The 18,691-nt window shown below is 56.9% G+C and overlaps 3 protein-coding genes across 3 annotated transcripts in view; all 3 read left to right on the forward strand.

Moving 5' to 3' along the window:
• Window positions 1-1,739, forward strand: part of LOC116833192 (thyroid receptor-interacting protein 6-like) — a 5,995-nt gene extending 4,256 nt beyond the window's left edge. The window contains exon 5 of the mRNA XM_075070639.1: window positions 454-1,739. Coding sequence (XP_074926740.1) covers window positions 454-585 — 132 coding nt within the window. The 3' untranslated portion in view covers window positions 586-1,739. The remainder of the gene's footprint in view (window positions 1-453) is intronic.
• The window catches only part of SLC2A4 (solute carrier family 2 member 4), a 197,339-nt gene extending 189,320 nt beyond the window's left edge, over window positions 1-8,019 (forward strand). The window contains exon 11 of the transcript XR_012656685.1: window positions 8,005-8,019. The gene's annotated coding sequence lies outside the window, so the exon portion shown is untranslated. The remainder of the gene's footprint in view (window positions 1-8,004) is intronic.
• Window positions 5,107-18,691, forward strand: part of TP53 (tumor protein p53) — a 20,996-nt gene continuing 7,411 nt past the window's right edge. The window contains exon 1 of the mRNA XM_032794536.2: window positions 5,107-5,173. The gene's annotated coding sequence lies outside the window, so the exon portion shown is untranslated. The remainder of the gene's footprint in view (window positions 5,174-18,691) is intronic.

The raw sequence follows: 18,691 nt of genomic DNA on the forward strand, positions 1-18,691 counted from the left end.
GGCTGGTGGTTAGAGCAGAGGGGGCTGGGAGCCTGGACTCCTGGGTTCTCTCCCTGGCTCTGGGAGGGGTGTGGGGGCTGGTGGGTTAGAGCAGGGGGGGCTGGGAGCCCGGACTCCTGGGTTCTCTCCCTGGCTCTGGGAGGGGAGTGGCGGCTGGTGGGTTGGAGCAGGGGCGGATGGGAACCAGGACTTCTGGGTTCTCTTCCCGGCTCTGGAAGCGGAGTGGGGTCTGGTGGTTGGGGGTGGGGTGAGGAAGGAGTCAGGACTCCTGGGTTCTCTCCCCAGCTCTGGGAGGGGAGCGGGGGCTAGGGGTTAGAGCAGGCGGGCTGGGGGCCAGGACTCCTGGGTTCTCTCCCCAGCTCTGGGAGGGGAGTGTGGTCTCATGGTTACAGTAGGGACGGCTAGCAGCCCGAACGCCTGGGTTCTAATGGACTCTCTATCCCCCTGCCCCAGGAGTGCGGGCTGCTGCTGTCGTCGGAGGGCGAGGGCCGGGGCTGCTACCCCCTGGACGGGCACATCCTGTGCAAGTCGTGCAGCGCCCGGCGCATCCAGGAGCTCTCCTCGAAGATCACCACCGACTGCTGAGGGATCGGGGGGCTCAGCTCCCCGCCCACTGCCTGGGTGGGGACTTTGTCTGCCCTCACTGCCAGCCGCTGCTTCAGTATCCGTCAGTTTGGGGTCCCCCTGCACCCTGTTTCTCCCATCCCCTAGGGGGAAAGAACCTGTGTTGTGCCCCCAGATTCCTGCCCTTGGCTATGTCAGCATCTAATATTGGGGTGCCCCTGCACCCCACTTTGCCATCATTTTGGGGGGCAGAGCCCCCCATATCTTGCTACCCCCCTAGCTCCATTGTCATGTATTAAGCTCTTTCTTCTCCCCCTTTTCTCCCTTCTTTTTGGGGGCACTTCCCCCTCCCCAGAGTCCCTGCTCTGCCAACAGCTGTTAATTCGGGGTCCCCTCTGCCCCTTGCCTCCCCCTCAATTCCTCAGCCCGCTAAAACCAACTAGGCCTGAGGTCCAGATTGGGCAGGGGGCAAATGTGGCAGCAAAAAGGGGGGTGGAATTCACCCTGCTCTAATATTGGGGTGAGGGAGGACCCCCCCTTCCCCAGCTGGTATAAAGCAGGGGGCGGGGCTTGGTGGCTAGACAGGAAGTGAGACAGCCTGCTGGCCCCGCCCCCTCAGCTGAAAGTTATCAGCTGTGCCCTGTGGGGGGGAGGGCCTGCCCCTTAATTCCCCAGCAGGTCTCCCCAATATTTCTCACTTGGGGGGGGGGGTTGTATTTCTCCCCACTCCAGGGATTCAGAGCCCCGTTGATAGGGGGTGGGGGGGATGCTCAGGATTTGGGGTCTCTCCCCTCAGTTTCTAGGTCAGTTTGTATTTTTGGAGGGTCACTTGGGAGTGGGGGGGCTGCCCCTCCCCTGAAGAAGCCCTGACTCCCCACCCATTTTGGGGAGGCCCTTCTGACCCTAAGCTGCTCTCAGGGGGCAGGTGATGCACCCTAACTACCCCCCAGCTGTGTGTATCAGGATGTCTGGGTTCCATCCCTGGCTCGGGGAGGGGCAGAAGTGGGACCCAGCCGGACTCCTGGGTTCTATCCATGGCTCAGGGAGGGGAGGGGGTTCCTTCATCACCATTAACGATTTCCATTGCATGCTTCACCCACCCCCTCCCGACTCTGTAAACCCCCCTTCCCCTTTCTAGGCAGGGGAGTGGATTAAAGATTTGTTTTTTCACTCTTGTCAATACAATGTCCTGCTTTCTTCTGTTCAGAGGGGTTACTGGGGTACCCTTCATGGCTCTGGGAGGGGAGTGGGGGCTGGTGGGTTAGAGCAGGGGGGGCTGGGAGCCAGGACTCCTGGGTTCTCCAGATTCCGATCCCCAGACTGCCATGATCTGGTTTGACCTGTACAACCCTGGCCACAAGCCTGCCCTGAAATCATCCCTCCAAGCTGCCTCTTCACCTTCTCTGCATTACGCTAAGTCGCTGGCACTCCATGAGGCTGCTCCAGTGAGGCAGGTTTTCTAATCCTTCGTGCGGCTCCTTTCCATCTCCAATTTAGCCCCGTCCATCTTAAATTGTGGGCCCTGGACCCGGACACGGGAGTCCAGCCGTGGTTGCATGAGGACCAAATTCAGAGATAAAATCACCTCCCTGCACCTGCTGCTCCAGATTCCCCCGTTTATACGTCCCATGAACGTATTCACTTTTTTAGCCACAGCGTCGCCCTGGGAGCTCGTGTTCAGCTGCTCTTCCAGCATGCCGCCCAAATCTCTTTTTTCAGAGTCCCCGCTTCCTGGGATCAAGCTCCCCACCCTGTAAGTATGGCCTGTGTTTGTTCTTTCTAGATGTCTGTTTGTCTTAGCATGATTAAAAAAAACCAATAACCCACCTCCTTACTATCCTTAACTGTGCAGGCCACAGCCCTTTGTGGCCCTTTTGCTTCCCTTATCAATGTACTACGATTCCTCCCTTCTAATTTCTATTCGGTACAATCAACCTCCCCTTTTCTTCTATTTGTTCCATGTTCATCTTTTTATAGCCGTCACTTTCCCCTCAGAACCAGGTCCATTTTTTATTTCATTTTTTTTAACCTAGCTGGCTTTTTCCCCCTTGAGCGTGGCACCTTGCGAAGCATTCTGACACAAGCCAAAGTGGCATTTTTCTGAACCGTTTCATTTCCTCCCGCCTGATTTGGCGCATCATGGCTTTCTGCTTTGGCACTCTGCCCAACTTGAGCTCAGGGTCCCGCCCCTTCTCCTCGAACCCAAATCCTCCATCCTATGAGCCAAGCAGGCAGGTCGCGTCCAAACTCCTGTGGCCAGCTCCCAGCCGGCTGGCTCCAGGGGGCAGGAGCCTGTCCCCTCTAGGGGGCGCCGGCTCCCCTTCGTCCCCGGAGCCTGGCTAGCGCGAGGGAGTTGGGGGGCGCGGGCTTTTCAGGAAGAAAGCAAGTGCTGGAGCGTCTCTAACTCTCCCCTGCCCCCCCCCAATGCCCCAGCTTGCAGAAGGGGGGCGAGAGGCCAGAATTGGGAGAGGTCCCTCTGTGTCTGGATCCACCCAGGAGGCTTCCACACACACACTCCAATGATTCCTTCACTCCCGGGGTGTGTGTCTGGGTGGGGGTGGCGGGGACCCCCCCTCATGCAGCCCCCCCTTGAACTGTCCCCCACAAAGAAACCCCAATCACTCCCCCTCCCAGCTGTCCTCCCCATGTCCCGCCATCTTCCCATCCTTCCCGCCCCGAACACCCCCTGCCTGTCCTCCACACCCCCCACCGTGCCCCCAGTGGCTCATTGGCTGGGCTGTCCCCCCACTCTCTGGTGGGGGTGTATTTATTTAAGTATTTATGTATTTTATTTAAGCAGGCTGGGCAGGGGGGCTGGTCACACACCAGTCCTGGCCACTTCCCAGCTCAGTGTCAGGTGGCTGGATTTGGGGGTGAGCCTTGTCAGCATGAGTTCCCCACTTTTCTTCTTCCTCCTTCTCCTTGCCAGCTCTGCGCTGCGCCCTGGGGCGCTCGCCAGCACCCCCTGCCTCTGTGCCCCCCGCCTGGGCAGCCAGATGATATGGAGGAGCAGGGTATGATCAGAGGGCCCCTGGGGAGACAGGGGAATTTAGGGGTCCTGTAAAGATTGAGGGATGGGGAAATGATGGTGGGGGTTAGGAGATGCTGTATACCTTGGGGGGCCTTATAGAGATTGGGGTGCTCCAGGGAGGTGTTTGAGGTGCTGTGTAGATTGGGGGTGGCCCTGAGGGCTTTGAGGGTGCTGCACAGATTGGGGGTCTGGTGTATTCCTGCTGTGTAGTTTTGGGGTGCTTCAGGGGGTTGGGGGTACTGCATAGCCTGGGGGGGCACCTCAGATGTCAGGGGGAGCTGTGATGGAATTCTAGGGCCCTGGGGAAAGCGAGGGGTGTTGCATAGATGGGGGTGCACCCCAGGGGAGTTAGGGGTGCTGGTCTGGAGTTTGGGGGTTGGAAGTATATGGTAGGGGGTGTGCAGAAATTGGGGGGTGCCCTGAGGGAGTTTGGGGGCACCATGGGCCTTCTGCAGAAATTGGGAGCTGCTGGGGTGAAAGAGGGAGGCCTGCAGAGTTTGAGGGGGTGCTCCGGGGGGCTATAGAGATGGGGGTGCTCCAGGGGGAGTGGGGGTTGCTGTGTCAATTGAGAGGGTCCGGGGGGGCTATAGAGATTTGGGGGGCTGTGCAGACAGAGGGGGTGCCATGGAGGGGGTGTTGAAAGCAGAGATCCTGAAGAGAGGAGATGGGGATGCCCCATTTCATGAGCAGAGTGGACCCCAGTAGGATTCCTGTGGGTGGGCAGGGAAGTCTCCCCTGCCCCCATTTCTTCCAGAAGCACCCCCCAGCCTCCTCAGCTCCCTTTTCCCTCCCAGAACTAGCCCTCAGTACACAGCTGGGGCTGCACATCTGGGAATGGCCGGAGGAGCAGGGCTCTGCAAGCTATTTTGGGGGTCCTCCTAGTCAGGAGAGAGAGTAATTCAGGGTGATTTAGGGGTTACAGGAAGTGAGGGACGTGGGGTAGAACAGGGGGGCAGGAGCTGAGCCAGGACTCCTGGGTTCTTCCCCCCCCCTCCCCCCCCCCGCTCTGGGAGCAGAGTAGGGGCGGGTGGGTCAAAGCAGGGGGGCTGGGAGCCAGGACTCCTGGGTTCTCTACCCGGTTCTAGGAGGGGAGTGGGAGCTGGTGGGTTAGAGCAGGTGGGGCTGGGAGCCAGGACTCCTGGGTTCTCTCCCCGGTTCTGGGAGGCAAGTGGGAGCTGGTGGGTTAGAGCGGGGGGCTGGGAGCCAGGACTCCTGGGTTCTCTCCCCAGCACTGGGAAGGGAGTGGGGGCTGGTGGGTTAGAGCAGGGGGGCTGGGAGCCAGGACTCCTGGGCTCTCACCCCAGCTCTGGGAGGGGAGTGGGGGCTGGTGGGTTAGAGCAGGGGGGCTGGGAGCCAGGACTCCTGGGTTCTCTCCCTGGCTCTCAAAAAACAGCAGTACTTAGCCACTTTTTTTTTTTTTTTTTTGCCCACACTAAAGATGGCGACGCCGGTCTCATGGGACCTGCCGTCACGTGGCCAAGACACCCGCGCAATGCATCCTGGCTGCCGGGAAATCCCCAACTCGTGCATGTGGATGCAAAGTGCCCGGGAGAGACGGGAGTGCAGATCTCAGCGGAGGTGACTTTCGGGGGGCTGGGAGGGGGCTCAATGGGGGTGGTGGCGGTGATGGCGGACCCCTCCCCCCCGTCTGGAATCAGGCACGGGTGGGGGGGAGCGTGAAGTTGGCCCGAGAGCTGAGCCGGGTTGGGATGAAGCTATGAGATTATGAGTCAGGGGCTGAGTCATGAAAGCACTTCTGGTCTGACTCCGGTTCAGAAGGGGGGAGGCCCCGGGGACGCTGAGATCCGCGGGGTCCGGTCCATAGAACGTTGAGGTCTGCGAGGTTCCGATCCGTGGAATGTTGAGACCCGCAGGGTTCCGATCCGTGGACTGTTGAGATCCGCAGGGTTCCGGCCCGTGGAACGTTGAGAGCCGCAGGTTCCAGCCCATAGAACGTTGAGGTTCCCCCCCTGAGGGTTCTGATCCGTGGGGCTCTGAGCTCCGTGAGGGTTGGATCCGTGGAATGTTGAGATCCACGGTGTTCCAGACTGTGGAATGTTGAGGTCTGTGGGGTTCTGGTCTGTGGAATGTTGAGAGCTGTAGGGTTCCGGTCTGTGGAACATCGAGATCCACATGGTTCCAATCCATGGAATACCGAGTTCCTGCAGGGTTCTGATCTATTAAACATTGAAATCCACTGAGGGGCCTGATCCGTGGAGCACTGAGCTCTGTGGGGTTCCGGTCCCTGGAAGGTTGAGATCCGTGGGGTTCCGGTCCCTGGAAGGTTGAGATCTGTGGGGTTCCGGTCCCTGGAACATCGAGATCCACGGGGAGAGGGTGGGATAGATTCGGCCCATGGCACATTGGAGGTGGGGGGCAGGGGTCCAGCCATGGAATGTTGAGATCTGAGGGGGCAAGGGGGGGGTCCTGATCTGTGGAACTTCGGGATCCACAGGGTTCCTACGCATCGTTCTGATCCGCGGGGGTCCTGACCCCTGGAACTCTGAGATGCGCCGGGTTCACCCCCCCCCCAAACATCGAGATCAGAGTGGGGGAGACAACGGAGGGAAGGGGAGGAAATCTCCCCCCACCCCACCCACCCCCACCATCCTGGATGGTGACAGGCATTGAGCCAATGATTAATTCTTCCCCCTTCTTTGTATTGCAACGGGGCCTGCATTGGGCCCAGTCTTGGACCAGGCCCCGACTGCGCCTGGAGCTGTACGAATCCAGAACACAGAGATGCTCCCTGTCCCCCGGTCTAACTGTCAGACAAGAGACGGAGACAGTCCGGGGGTGGGGAGACAAGAAATAATGAGACAAAATTTTAACCCACTGTCCAGTTTTTCTGTAGGGCCAGGTTTCGGGGTGGCGGGGGACACTGAGGCTGGCAGGGCATCTCCATAGCCCATAAGGGTGGAGGGGGGTCCCCCGAGGCTGACCCCAGAGAGTGTGTGTGTGGAGGGGAGAGATACGGAATCCCGGGGGGGCGGGGTGTAAGGATGCTGTTTCAGGGGAGAGTCTCAAATGGGGGGGTGCGCAGAATCTTGGTTTGATGAAGGGTGGGGTGTGTGGGTCCCTGGCACACCGGGGGGTGGGGGGATGTCTACATTTTGAGGGGATGCAGGAGAGGCCTGGACAGAGCAGTGTACTGGAGGGATTACGGGGTGGGGGGCTGTCGGGGCATTAGGGGGATGCATGGGGCCCTGGCTGGAGCAGTTGCAGGGTGCACAGAGACCCTGGCTGCAGCAGTGGGAGGGTGCATGAGGCCTGGGTGGAGTAGTGGGGGGTGCACAGGGGCCCTGGCTGCAGCAGTGGGAGGGTGCATGAGGCCTGGGTGGAGTAGTGGGGGGTGCACAGGGGCCCTGGCTGGAGCAGTGGGGTGTGGGGGTGCATGGGACCCTGGCTGCAGCGGGGCAGGGGGTGCATGGGGGAGGGCAGCAGAAAGGGTTAAACCATTCACCCCTGCCTCCTCTGGGGCTATTTTGGTTCTCCGAGAAGGGGGAGGGGGTGTCTCAAGCCTGGAGGGACCTTTGGCTTCGCCCCCCCATCATCATCCCGGTCCTTGGTTCATCCGGACCAGCCCATTGTGTCTTAATGGAAGGGGATGGTCTATATTTTTTGGGGCTTGGTTCTCCCGTTCGAGCAATGCCCCTCCCCATTTTGCCTATCGTATTCTATTAATGGTCGGTCTGTCTTCCCCCATTTCGAAAGGATTGAAAAGTTTTTTCAAGCACCGTATCCGTTCCCCGTTTCCAGAAATGGGTAGGGCCTCGCTGGGGCCTGGTCTTACGCCTGGCCAATTGGACGGCACCATTGTGCGAAATGGGGGGAGCAACAAAATTGTGGGGGGGAGGGATTTTTTGCAAGCGTTGAAGGCGCTAGTACTGGGGAAGGGGAGGGTGCTCCCTACAGCCAAGTTCTTGCACGAGGGTGGGGTGGTGTGGTGCATTAAACCTTGAGCTAATGGGAGGATCTTGAAGATGTCCCTCCGGGTAGGAATGGTGCGGCCCCGGCTGTGCACCTCCTCCCTGGGGCTGCTGTGGGAACGTTCTGGGAACGGTGGGCGGGGCAACCAGCAGGAGGAGGGGGGAGCCAAGCAGGGGGAGGGAAGGAGTGGTGGGACAGGCAGGGGGAGCATGGGCGGGGAGGAGTTTGGGGACAAGGTGGGAGGTGGGAAGGGGAAGAGTGGGGGGACAGGCAGGGGGAGTGTGGGGAAGGAGAAGTGGGGGATACAGAACAGGTGGTGAGGCGGGGAGGGAAGAAATGGGGAGGACAACGGCAAGAGGGGTGGGAGGAGATGTGACAAAGGCAGGGGGAGGTGAGAGGAAAGGAGGAGTTGGGGGACAGGTTGAGAGCAGGGAGGGAAGAGTTTGGGGGAACAGGCAGAGGGTGGGAGGAGTGGGGAGGGCAGGCATGGAGAGAGTGGGGAAGGGAGGAAGTGGGGGACAGGCATGGAGCCAAGTGGGCGAGAGAAAGGCAGTGGGGGGGGCAGGCATGGAGAGAGTGGAGAGGGAGAAGTTGGGGGGACAGGCAGGAGAGGGAGGAGTGGGGAGACAGGTGTGGGGAGGTGGGGGAGGGAGGAAGGGGGGACAGACAGAATAGGGAGGGAAGAGTGGGGGGGACAGGCAGGGAAAGGGTGTGGGAGAGGGGAGTGGGCAGACAGGTGGGGAGCGGTAGGGAGGAGTGGGGAGGGCAGTGGGCTGAGGGAAGAGAGGGCACAGGCAGGGAGAGGGTGGGAAGGTGGGGGAGGGAGAGTGGGGGATGGCAGAGAAGGGGGTGGAGGAGGGGAAAGTGGGGAGGCAGGCAGGAAAGGGAAGAGTAGGGGGACAGGAGGAGCAAGGGGGAAGAGCAGAAGAGGGAAACGGGACTCAGTGACCCCCCAGGTCCCCTCCAGCCCCATATTCCCATACACAAAGGCCCATCCCCCAGGCCCCTCTCCCAGCCTGGCGAGCAGCCCCACCTGCTCTCTGGGTCTGCGCCAACCCCCTGGAGGAGGGTGTCAGGTGTCCCCAGCTGGGGGGGGGCGCTGTGGATATGTCCCCAAATGCCCCTCTGGGTCACTTACCCACCCCCCTCCTAGCAGCTGTCTGTCCCTGGGGCCACACACACACACCCCCGCTCTAACCACCAGACCCCACTCCCCTCCCAGAGCCAGCCAGAGAACCCAGGAGTCCTGGCTCGCAGCCCCCCTCCTCTAACCACTAGCCAGTACTTTTCTAACACAAGCAATATTGCACCCATCACAAGGCGTCTCTATTTTGGACTTTGCTGTGATGAATAAAGATGAATTAATCTCTGGACTGGAAACTGGTGGTTGCCTAGGGACCAGTGTTTGTGACCTGGTTGCATTTGATATGGGCAAACAGATGACGCTCCTCATCAGTAAGATAGACATTTAGTGCTGCTAATTTCCCAAAGCGGAGGAAAATTCTGAGCTGGGAGGAAGACTGTGGACAGAAAAATGTGATTGAGATTGTGAATGAGATTTAAAAATCCACAAAAGCTGCAAGCAAGAGACAGAAATAAATTTGGCTAAATGCCCATCCTGGGTCAGGGACAAAGGCAGCCGTTAGAAATAAACAAAAGCACTGTACATATGGGGAAAAAAAGGAGAGGAAATAGGTTGCAATCAGTTAGAAGTTATGATGTGTAGAAAATTGATAAGGGAAGCTAAAGATAAACATCAGCCACCCGGGATCCACATTTTTAAATCAGCAGGCCGGGATAACTGGTATCTAAGAGTTTTCAGCAAGTTGGCCGAGGGAGGTCTCTGGCTCACTGATGTTAATGCATAATAAATCTTGCAAGGCCGGGGAAATTCCAGGAGAGGGCTGTTGTCGTGCCGAAAGGGGGATGACCCGGATGTAGGCCCGTTAGCTGCTACAGGCTTCAGTTGAGAAAGGGTTAAAGTCTCTGCGACTATTATGAATAGCGCGCCCGGGACACGGCTGAAATGTTCCCTGGCAGACAGATCTTGCCCCCGGTGGAAGCATGCTCGAACTGGGGGTGGTTCCCAAGCGAGGTCCTGCAGGGATGTGGGTCCGACGCCGTGCAGAGTTTTCCTCGATGGGTCTGGACGGCTGCATGATGCTGCTGCGGGTGGGAGATTGGCAGAGCAGGAAATCGAGAGGGGCCCAGGGCCGGCCTGCAGAATGACTTGGGAAGCCAGGTGTACAAAATGTGTCTTTAATCCAGCCATATTCATACCTCTAGGAACAAGTGGGGTAACTTGACCCCTCATACTCCGCTCCAAACCCAGACCCCTCGCACCCTCTCTTACCTTCACCCTAACCCTTATCTCTGATTTCATCTTAACCCTAACCTTCAATTTCACCTTAACCCTTATCTCTAATTTCACCTTAACTCTTATCTCTGATTTCACCCTACCCTTCAATTTTACCCTAACCCTTATCTCTAATTTAATGGTAACTCTTATCTCTGATTTCACCCTAACCTTCAATTTCACCTTAACCCTTCTCTCTAATTTCACCTTAACTCTTTATCTCTGATTTCACCCTAATCTTTATGATCTCTAATTTCACCTTCACTTTCCATTTCACCCTAACTCTCCATTTCACCCTAACCCTCATCTCTGATTTCACCCTAGCATTCAGTTTCATCCTAACTCTTATCTCTAATTTCACCTTAAACCTTATCTCTGATTTCATCCTAACCCTAATCTTCAGTTTCACCTTAACCCTTATATCACGTTATTGACTTACCACGGTCCTGTAGTGGCACCAAATCTTGTATAAAGGGGGTCAAATGAGGTGTCTAAGACCAGGTTATGGTTTGCTGGTTATAATTATGCTGCCTATAGGCGTGTATCAGTTTTGGAGTTGAAGTTATGAATATTGGCTCTGTCCTGTCTGTATTTCAAACTTACGCTCTGCTTCTGGGAGACATCTCAGACAGGTTGATGTTAGCACTGCCTAGCCTGCTTGATGGCCCATTAAGGGCCATCAGCTACACAATTGACCGGAAACTTGCCCATGTGACTCCAGACTCCATTTTGCTGTAATTTTCCACAGTAAGAACAAAGGGGTCTTCTTACACCTGGAAAAGGCTGATGCCGGCTCCGTCTACACTACAGGATAAATTCGAATTAGCTTAAACCGATTTTATAAAACAGATATTATAAAGTCGATTGTGCGCGTCCACACTAGGCACATTAACCCTCCCCTGCCATCCATGGGTCCCCCCTCCATGTTCTTCCAGGACACTGATATAGCTAAGCCCGATGGGGTCTCAGACCGGATCCCAATTAGCACCACATCCCTCAAAGGCGAGTCCCCCTTCCCAGCCAGTTTGCCACATTTCATTTGGGTGCCCTGTTTAATTAACGCAGCCCTGCAGCCAACTGGCCCTGACTCCCCCTGCCCACCTTCACACCCACGGAAGGGAGAGGATTCGGGCTTAAGAATCAGCCAAAGTTTATTGTATAAAAAGTTGTATAAAAGTCTGCGGGAAGGGGTGAGGTGTACAGAGCGAGGCGGCACGGACGGTAGCGGCGCCAGGGGCGGGGTCCAGAGGGGCGGGTCCTCAGCAGGATGGGAACAGTCTTCCCGCGCCCCCTTTGCCGTCATTACGAGACGTTGGGGGTGGGTGCCCCAGCTGTGAGGGGAGGAACCGCCATAGGGCCGACCGGCTGCCCCTGGGAAGAGGAGAAGTTCATAGAAACTTACAACTCTGTAAAAAGCTGGCAGTGAAAATTAGCTGAGAATGCAAGAAGGATGCGGGGGGCGGGTTTGTTGAGGGAGGGGGAATTATTCCGAATCCTCCTCCTTCACAGCAGTTCTTTCCGCTCGGGCGCACCCCATTCGGCCGACTCCTTCCGGGGGTCTTCACAACCTGCCCCGGAGAGAGAGGAAAGAGACTCAGCGCTGGGGAGAGACCCAGAGTCCTGGCTCCAGGGCCCCCCATGTTCTAACCCCCCAGCCCCACTTCCCCCTCCCAGAGCCGGGTGAGAGACCCAGGAGTCCCGGCTCCCAGCCCCCTGCTCTAACCACTAGCCCCCACTCCCCTCCCAGAGCCAGGACGGAGAAACCCTTTGCAGGGCCCCTCACCCAAAGGTGCAACTGGACTGCCCCTTTCCAGTGGGGACCCACCTAGCAGTTAAACCAGATTCCAACCCTCTTTCTATGAAGGGGCGGGGGGACCTCCCATGGGGGCAGGGACCCCCCTCCCTGAGGGAGGACCTTAGCCCTCATTTCCCTGTAGGCAGCTAGGCCCCGCCTGCTTTTCATGAGGGAGGAGGAGCTTCCCATGGTGCAGCCATGCCCCCTCCCCTTTCCAAGCCAGGGCCCGCCCTCTTTTCCACCTCGAGGGCGTTGGCATATCGCGTTGACTCTCCGGCTCCCCAAGCTGCTTCGCTGCGCCGCATCTCTTAGAGCGTCATTGATATTCCTTTTAGCAATCATGTATCGTTTTGCGCCCCGTGAACCTGGTGTAAGCAGGGGAAGAAAGAGGTGGGGGAGTCAGCTCCCCTCACCCCCTCCCAGGACAGCCAAACCCCCCTCTGCTCCCCTCCGAATCCTAGATCCACTCAAATTGCACAGAGGGACAGTATGGACTCCCATCCCCTGCCAGAGCGGGAGAGAATCCAGGTAGTTCTTGCGTTCCCAGCCCCCTTGCACTGACCCACCAGCCCCCACTCCTTTGCCCAAAGCCGGGAAAGAACCCAGGATCCTGCTCCCAGCCCCCCTGCTCTTACCCCTGAGCCTTCACTCCCCTCCAGAGCCGGGGAGAGAACCCAGGAGTCCTGAACCCCCAATTTCCCGCACCAGGACTCACTCGGGAGAAAACTCTTTCTCGGAGGACACCACCAGCTTCTTTTGGATTCTCAGCTGTTTCCATGGTGCCTGGGGAGCTGGTGGGAAATACATGATCAAGCCCATTGCTCCTGGGAAAAGTCACCCTGCCCTATTCCGGGGAATAAGTTATTTAACGGACCTTCAAAAAGTTAAAGCTTTATAACGCGAAAGCCCCAAGCTGTCTTCAGCATGGTCAAAAATATTACCGAGTAAATATCCTCAATGCCTACTCTCAACAGATTTAAGAGCATTTGCATCCTGCTGGAGACTTTCTTCATGGTTGACTGCAAGATATTTGACTGAATATAAAAACTTTTAGTTAGTCTGTCCAATTTCTACTGGGTGATGGAAATATTTGGTCATTTGGTATGCTGTGAGTGCACGCGAAAATCACCAGAGACGTTTTACTATATTCCCTATTCAAATTAATCCTTCCCAGCCCCATAAATCGATTAGAAAATGGAAGAATGGACCATTCTTGTTGTAGATAAGTGTGATTCAGTGGATCAACCAATGAAAAGTTAATCTGGATTCCGTTGACGGTTGTAATAGACGTGTGATCAATGGACCAACCAATGGAAAAAGGGACTCACTGATGGTACTGTAGGCAGAAGTGGTGATCAGTGGATCCAACTGATTGAAGAATATCACTGATGGCTGTAAAGAAGTGTGATCAATAGATTCAACCGATGGAAGAATGGCATCACTGATGTTTTAAGAGAAAGATTATTTCGTTGGGGTGGTCCTGCTTTGAGCAGAAGGTTGGATAGATACCTCCTGAGGTCCCTTCCAACCCCTGATATTCCTGATTCTTAGTTGATCATATGGATTCTGACCGACAGAAGAATGGATCATGCTGGTTGTAACAGACATTGTGATCATTGGACCAATCAATGGAAGAATGGATCATTTCATGGTTGTAATAAACAAGTGTGAATCAATGGATCCGACTGACAGAAGAATGGATCATTGCATGGTTGTAAGAGAAGTTGCATCATGGATCCAACCAATGGAAGAATGGATCATTTGATGGTTTGTAGAGTGTGATTTCGTTGGTCCAATCAATGGCAAGAATGGTATCATTGATGGTTGTAGGACAAGTTTGTGATCATGGATCCAAACTGACGGAAGAATGAGAATATTGTATGATTATCGGGTAATGCAATAGACTTCTAGGTGTAATTTCTACTTTATTCCCAGGTTGGAACTTGCTGTCCACTATGCTCAGTCATTATTGTGTGTTTAATGACGCGATTCAATATCACCGCCCCGATGAAATGTGACATATACATATCCATTAGAATCTCACGTGGTGGTTCAATTATTTAAAGCAGCTACTGATTGGTAAGAAAGGAGCGAATAGGGACCTGAATTGGAGGGAAATATGGTCGGACAGTAAAAAGAAGTACTTGTGTAAAATCAGAAAGCTAGCGCGCTTCGGGATTTCAATTGATGTCTAATTCAGCCACCTCTGAATATCTGGACAGAAATCTGGAAAATGTGATGGGGCTCCTGCGTTGGGGTGGCAGCCAGGGGGGGAGAAGAAAGGGCGGGGCACCTCCAACTTGGGCCAATCGAGTTGGGTCAATTTCAGCTTCACCAAACTCGCAGGTTGCTTGCATACGGACATCGACTCCCATTTGGGTAAGTCCCTATTGGCCCCGCCCCCTCCGAAGCCACGCCCCCATTCTCCTCACTCTTGGCCCCTCCCCCCACTCACCTTGCACCCCCCCCTCGAACCCCACACTTCCCCTTCCACTGCTGGCTCAGATCCCCACCCCAAACGCCATCTTAGTTCCCTGGGCCCGCCTCCGCACTCACCTTCTTTGGCTCCGCCCCTTTGTGCGCCCCGGCGCCATTCGGACCCTGCCGGCCAATTTCTTGCAGAAGGAATTCCTCTCCGTCCTGCGGTTCCGGTCCGGGAGCGGCGCACAGACTTCGAACCTCGAGCATCGGCGGCCAGAGCTTGCCTACTCGCCCATGTGCGGAGAGGGCAGGAATGGAGGTTAGACACGGACAGAAACCCGGGAGTCCTGGCTCCCAGCACGCCCCCCATTCTCACTTCCCTCTTTGGAGCCGGACAGAACCAGGAGTTCCTGGCTCCCACCAAAACAGCTTCCTCAATGCTCATGGCTGATTGGGGGTGCACAGGTTGTGGAGGAGTGGTCGGGGTCGGGGTTCTCTCCATGGCTGGTCCCCCGGGGAGCAGCTTCAGCCCCGTCAGGGACTACAAGGCAGGGGCCCGGGGAGGGTGTGGGGGCGCGGCGGACACTACTGTCATGCCCTCCAAGAGTGATGATGGCCAGATGGGACGCCGGATTCATTGCCCCCCATGCACGAACTGCTCTATACAACTGAAGTTATACAGCACGGTGGATGCAGCGGACCCCAGCTGCAGGTAGGAGAGGCCCTTACAATGATTCCCTAGAGGGGACCAGGCCTTCTGCCCCATTCCGCCGCCCCCCGACAGCCAAGCCATCCCCGCCCTGGGGACCGGTGGGAGCTGGTGCCCCCTACAGGGAACAAGGCCCTGCCCCATTTCTTGCCCCCCTGATCAGCCAGTCCCTGCCCTGGAGGCCGGGTGGGAGCGCGCCCCCTAAGGGACAGGCCCGTGCTTCCCAGTACCTGGCGGCGTCTCATAGCACACGTGACACTCTGGCCGCTTGGTGTTTTCTTCGTCCGTAGTAATGCGCCTGCTGGTTCCACTCTCGATCCGATCAGGTGCGCGGCCGGACGAACCCTGTCAGAGAGACGATAGGGCACGTCAAGGGGCAGACACCTTTCAGCCCCACTGTCCCCCCGCCCGGACATCCAGCCTTCTTCGCCACCAGATCAGCACTCTCCGCCCCCACGGCCCCATACCAGAGATCCCTCCAGCTGGGTTTCACACAGATACCCCCTGCAGCACGCGGATTCCCCAGATCGTCACCCCCCCCCGACCGTCCCCTCACCGTCACGGTACTCCCGACAGCCGTCGTACGGTGGGGCAGCGTCTCACCACCTCGCCACATGCTCCGAATTTCTTGTAGACACGGCCGTGGCCCGGATGATGGAGCCAGTGGGGCGCTGAGCTGGCAGTCCTGATCCTGCTACGGGGCAGAGTCTTCGCCAGTAGCTGGCCGCCCAGCTTGTTCAGCTGCGGGAGACTCGGGGGATACGGAGACGGGAGCGTCGGCAGGGGCTGCTCTCCCCTGGCAGCGGGTCTGCCCCAGGGTGGCGAATAGGGGGTGAGTAGCAGGGGTCAGCAGGGGGCGCTCTCCCCTGGCAGGCAGGGCTGCCCTAGGGGTGGCGCTAGGGGGTGCTGTGGGGCAGGGCGGGGCGGGGGTTCTCAGCAAGGTGGCGCTCTCCCCGCAGGTCGGGCTGCCCCACGCCGCTAGGGGAGCAGTGGGGCAGGGGCGCGCTCGCAGGCGTGGTGGAACAAGCGTCTGGCGCGTGGCGGCTCAGCTGGGTTGCTTACCTGGTCCTCCCGGAAATGCCCCCCCATCCCCCTCCGCCGGTCCGTACGGTTTGCAGGTATGACAGAGCTTGCGGTCCCCGACTGTGGAAGGCCAGTTCGAACTCGTTCCCCAGCGTAGTCCTCGGTGGAAGGGACAGGTGTGCAGAGGTTGAGGCTGGGGGCGGCCCGGGGGGCCGGGTCAGGGAGCCCCCAGCCCCGTCGTGCCCCCAGCCTTGCGGGCAGCAGGACGCGGAGGGGTCTGCCGAGTCAGACAGGCCAGCGTCCAGGCTCAGGTTCTGGTCGGCAGGGCTCTGGAGGGGGGAGACACAGCGAGCGAATAGGGTTAATGCCGCAGCCAGCTTCCCCCTGCCATCCCCAGCCGACCTCAGTCCCACCCAGAATCCCCCCCACCCACCCTCCTTCGACCCTTGATTGGCCAGCCCCATGGCCTCCCATGCCCCAGCACCCCCCCCAGTCCACCCTGCTGGTTAGAGCAGGGGGCTGGGAGCCAGGACTCCTGGGTTCTCTCCCCAGCTCTGGAGGGAAATGGGGGCTGCGTGGGTTAGAGCAGGGGTCTGGGAGCCAGGACCCTGGGTTCTTGCCTCAGCTCGAAGGGAGTGAGGGCTGGTGCGGTGTCAGAGCAGGCGGGGACTGGGGCAGGACTCCTGGGTTCTCTCACCGGCTCTGGGAGGGGGAGTGTGGGCTGGTGGTGTAGAGCAGGGGCTGGGAGCCAGGACTCCGGGTCTCTCCCAGCTCTTGGGAGGGAGATGGGGTGGGGGGGCAGGCTGGGAGCCCAGGATCCTGGGTTTTATCTCCAGCTTCTGGAGGGAGTGTGCCCAAGTGGGGGGAGGGGGCATGGCTGAGAGCACGGCACTCCTGGTTCTATTCCCCTCTGGCCCTCTGCCACTTACATACGCCCCGGGCAATCCTGTGTGTTTGGATCCTGCTGCATCGACGCGCCGGTTGAAAGAGCAGAAAGTAAGATGAAGGGGTGGCAATCCCCCCCCCCCCAACAACCATGCAAAGCTAAACCCAGCTCTGCGTCTGCCCCTCTCTGAGCTCACCACCCTAAATTACAAGGGGTGCTGCGGGGCCAGTTTAGGACAGGGGCTGAGAAGGGAGAAAGGGGAGAGGATTATGCTAGAGAAGGGGGGTGAAGCCAAGGGGTGGGGGCTAACCATCTGGGTGGAGAGGGTCCCCTCATCCTTACATCATGCCCACAAATGGAGAGCTCTCCTGGCTCAGAGGAGGCTCTAGCCCGGGGTCCAACTCGCTCCAGCCGAGGAATCCAACATCGGCTCCATTCCAGCTGTTCGCCTAGAGGTAGGTTTTGACAATCAGAGCAGAAGGGTTAAGGTGAATCAGAGATAAGGGTTAAGGTGAAATGGAAAGTTCGGGTGAAATCAGAGGTAAAGGGTTCGGGTAAAATTAGAGATAAGGGTTAAGTGAAATTGAAGATTAGGATTTAGGCGTTGAAATCAGAATAAAGGGTTAAGGTGAAATCAGAATCAGGGGTTAGGTAAATTGAAAGTTCAGGTAAAATGAGATTAGCTTGAAATCAGAATAAGGGTTAGAGTGACCATTCAAGTTCAGGTGAAATTAGAGATAAGCATTAAGGTGGAATAAAAGTAGGGTGAATTAAAGATAATAAGGTAACAATGCTGATTCTGCGGGACCCAACTGAGGCCTTGGCTACACTTGCGGTTTTCAGCGCAACAACTTTCTCACTCAGGGTGTAAAACAACAACACCCCTGAGCCGCAGCAAGTTACAGGACGCTCAAAGCTTGGTGGGAGTTGGGGGGGGGGGGGGTCCAGTGTAATAGTGCCCAGCGCTGGGAGCGCGGCTCCAGCGCCTGCAAGCTAATCCCCACGGGGAGGTGGAGTACTGCAGCTTGGGAGAGCTCTCTCCAGTGCTGCGCCGTTGTTCCAACACTCGCACGTTCAAAGGCTTCGAGGGGAGCCCAAGCCCTGAGGTGCCAATTCAGAGACAAATTGCTCACAGCCCAAGGCTGGGGTTCTTCCACCTCTAAGGCAACCAACCCGCCAGCCAAAGAGGACTTTGCGTCTTACCCCACTGGCTAACACAAGTCACACAAGCAATTCTCCTCAGACACTCCATTTCCACTATTCCCACAGCGTCGCTCGTTATGGGATGAAAGGTTATGAAAACCAATGCCCCAGTAAAAGAAAACGGTTCTCTCAATCCCAGAGGGACCAAGCCCCAACCCAGGTCAATATACAGAGTCAGATTTCTTACCCCACAAAATCACGCTGTTGCCAAGCCTTTAGCATTTAAATCTAAAAGGTTTATTCACAAAAGGAAAAACGATAGAGATGAGAGAGAACTGGTTAAATGCATCAACTACGCTCCAGTCCTGGCAAAGTTCTTGTTCAGGCTTGTAGCAGTAATGGAATTTAAAACTGCAGGCTTCAAATTAAGTCTCTGGAACATCCCCAGCTGGGATTGGGTCATCAGTCCATGTTCTCAGAGCTTGCAGTGTATGTAGCAAGTCCCCCCAGAGGTAGAAGCAAAGTTTGAGATAAATGGAGCTGAGCCTGGTCTACACTCGCTGTTTAAACGATTTCAACAGCGTAATCGATTTAACGCTCTGCACCCGTCCACACTACACTGTTTCTTTATCGAGTTAAAGGGCTCCTTTAAAACGCATTCTGTACTCCTACGAAAACGAGAGGAGTAACGCTTAACATTCGATATTTACTATATCGGATTAAGGGTTAGTGTGGACGCAAAATCGCGTTATTGGCCTCATTATTTTACATAGTACCCACAGGCACCGCTCCAGAATCACCTGAGCCTCGGCCGATGGACGCAGCACACCAAA

This window comes from Chelonoidis abingdonii, chromosome 11, assembly GCF_003597395.2.
Source record: "Chelonoidis abingdonii isolate Lonesome George chromosome 11, CheloAbing_2.0, whole genome shotgun sequence".
Lineage (NCBI taxonomy): Eukaryota > Metazoa > Chordata > Testudines > Testudinidae > Chelonoidis > Chelonoidis abingdonii.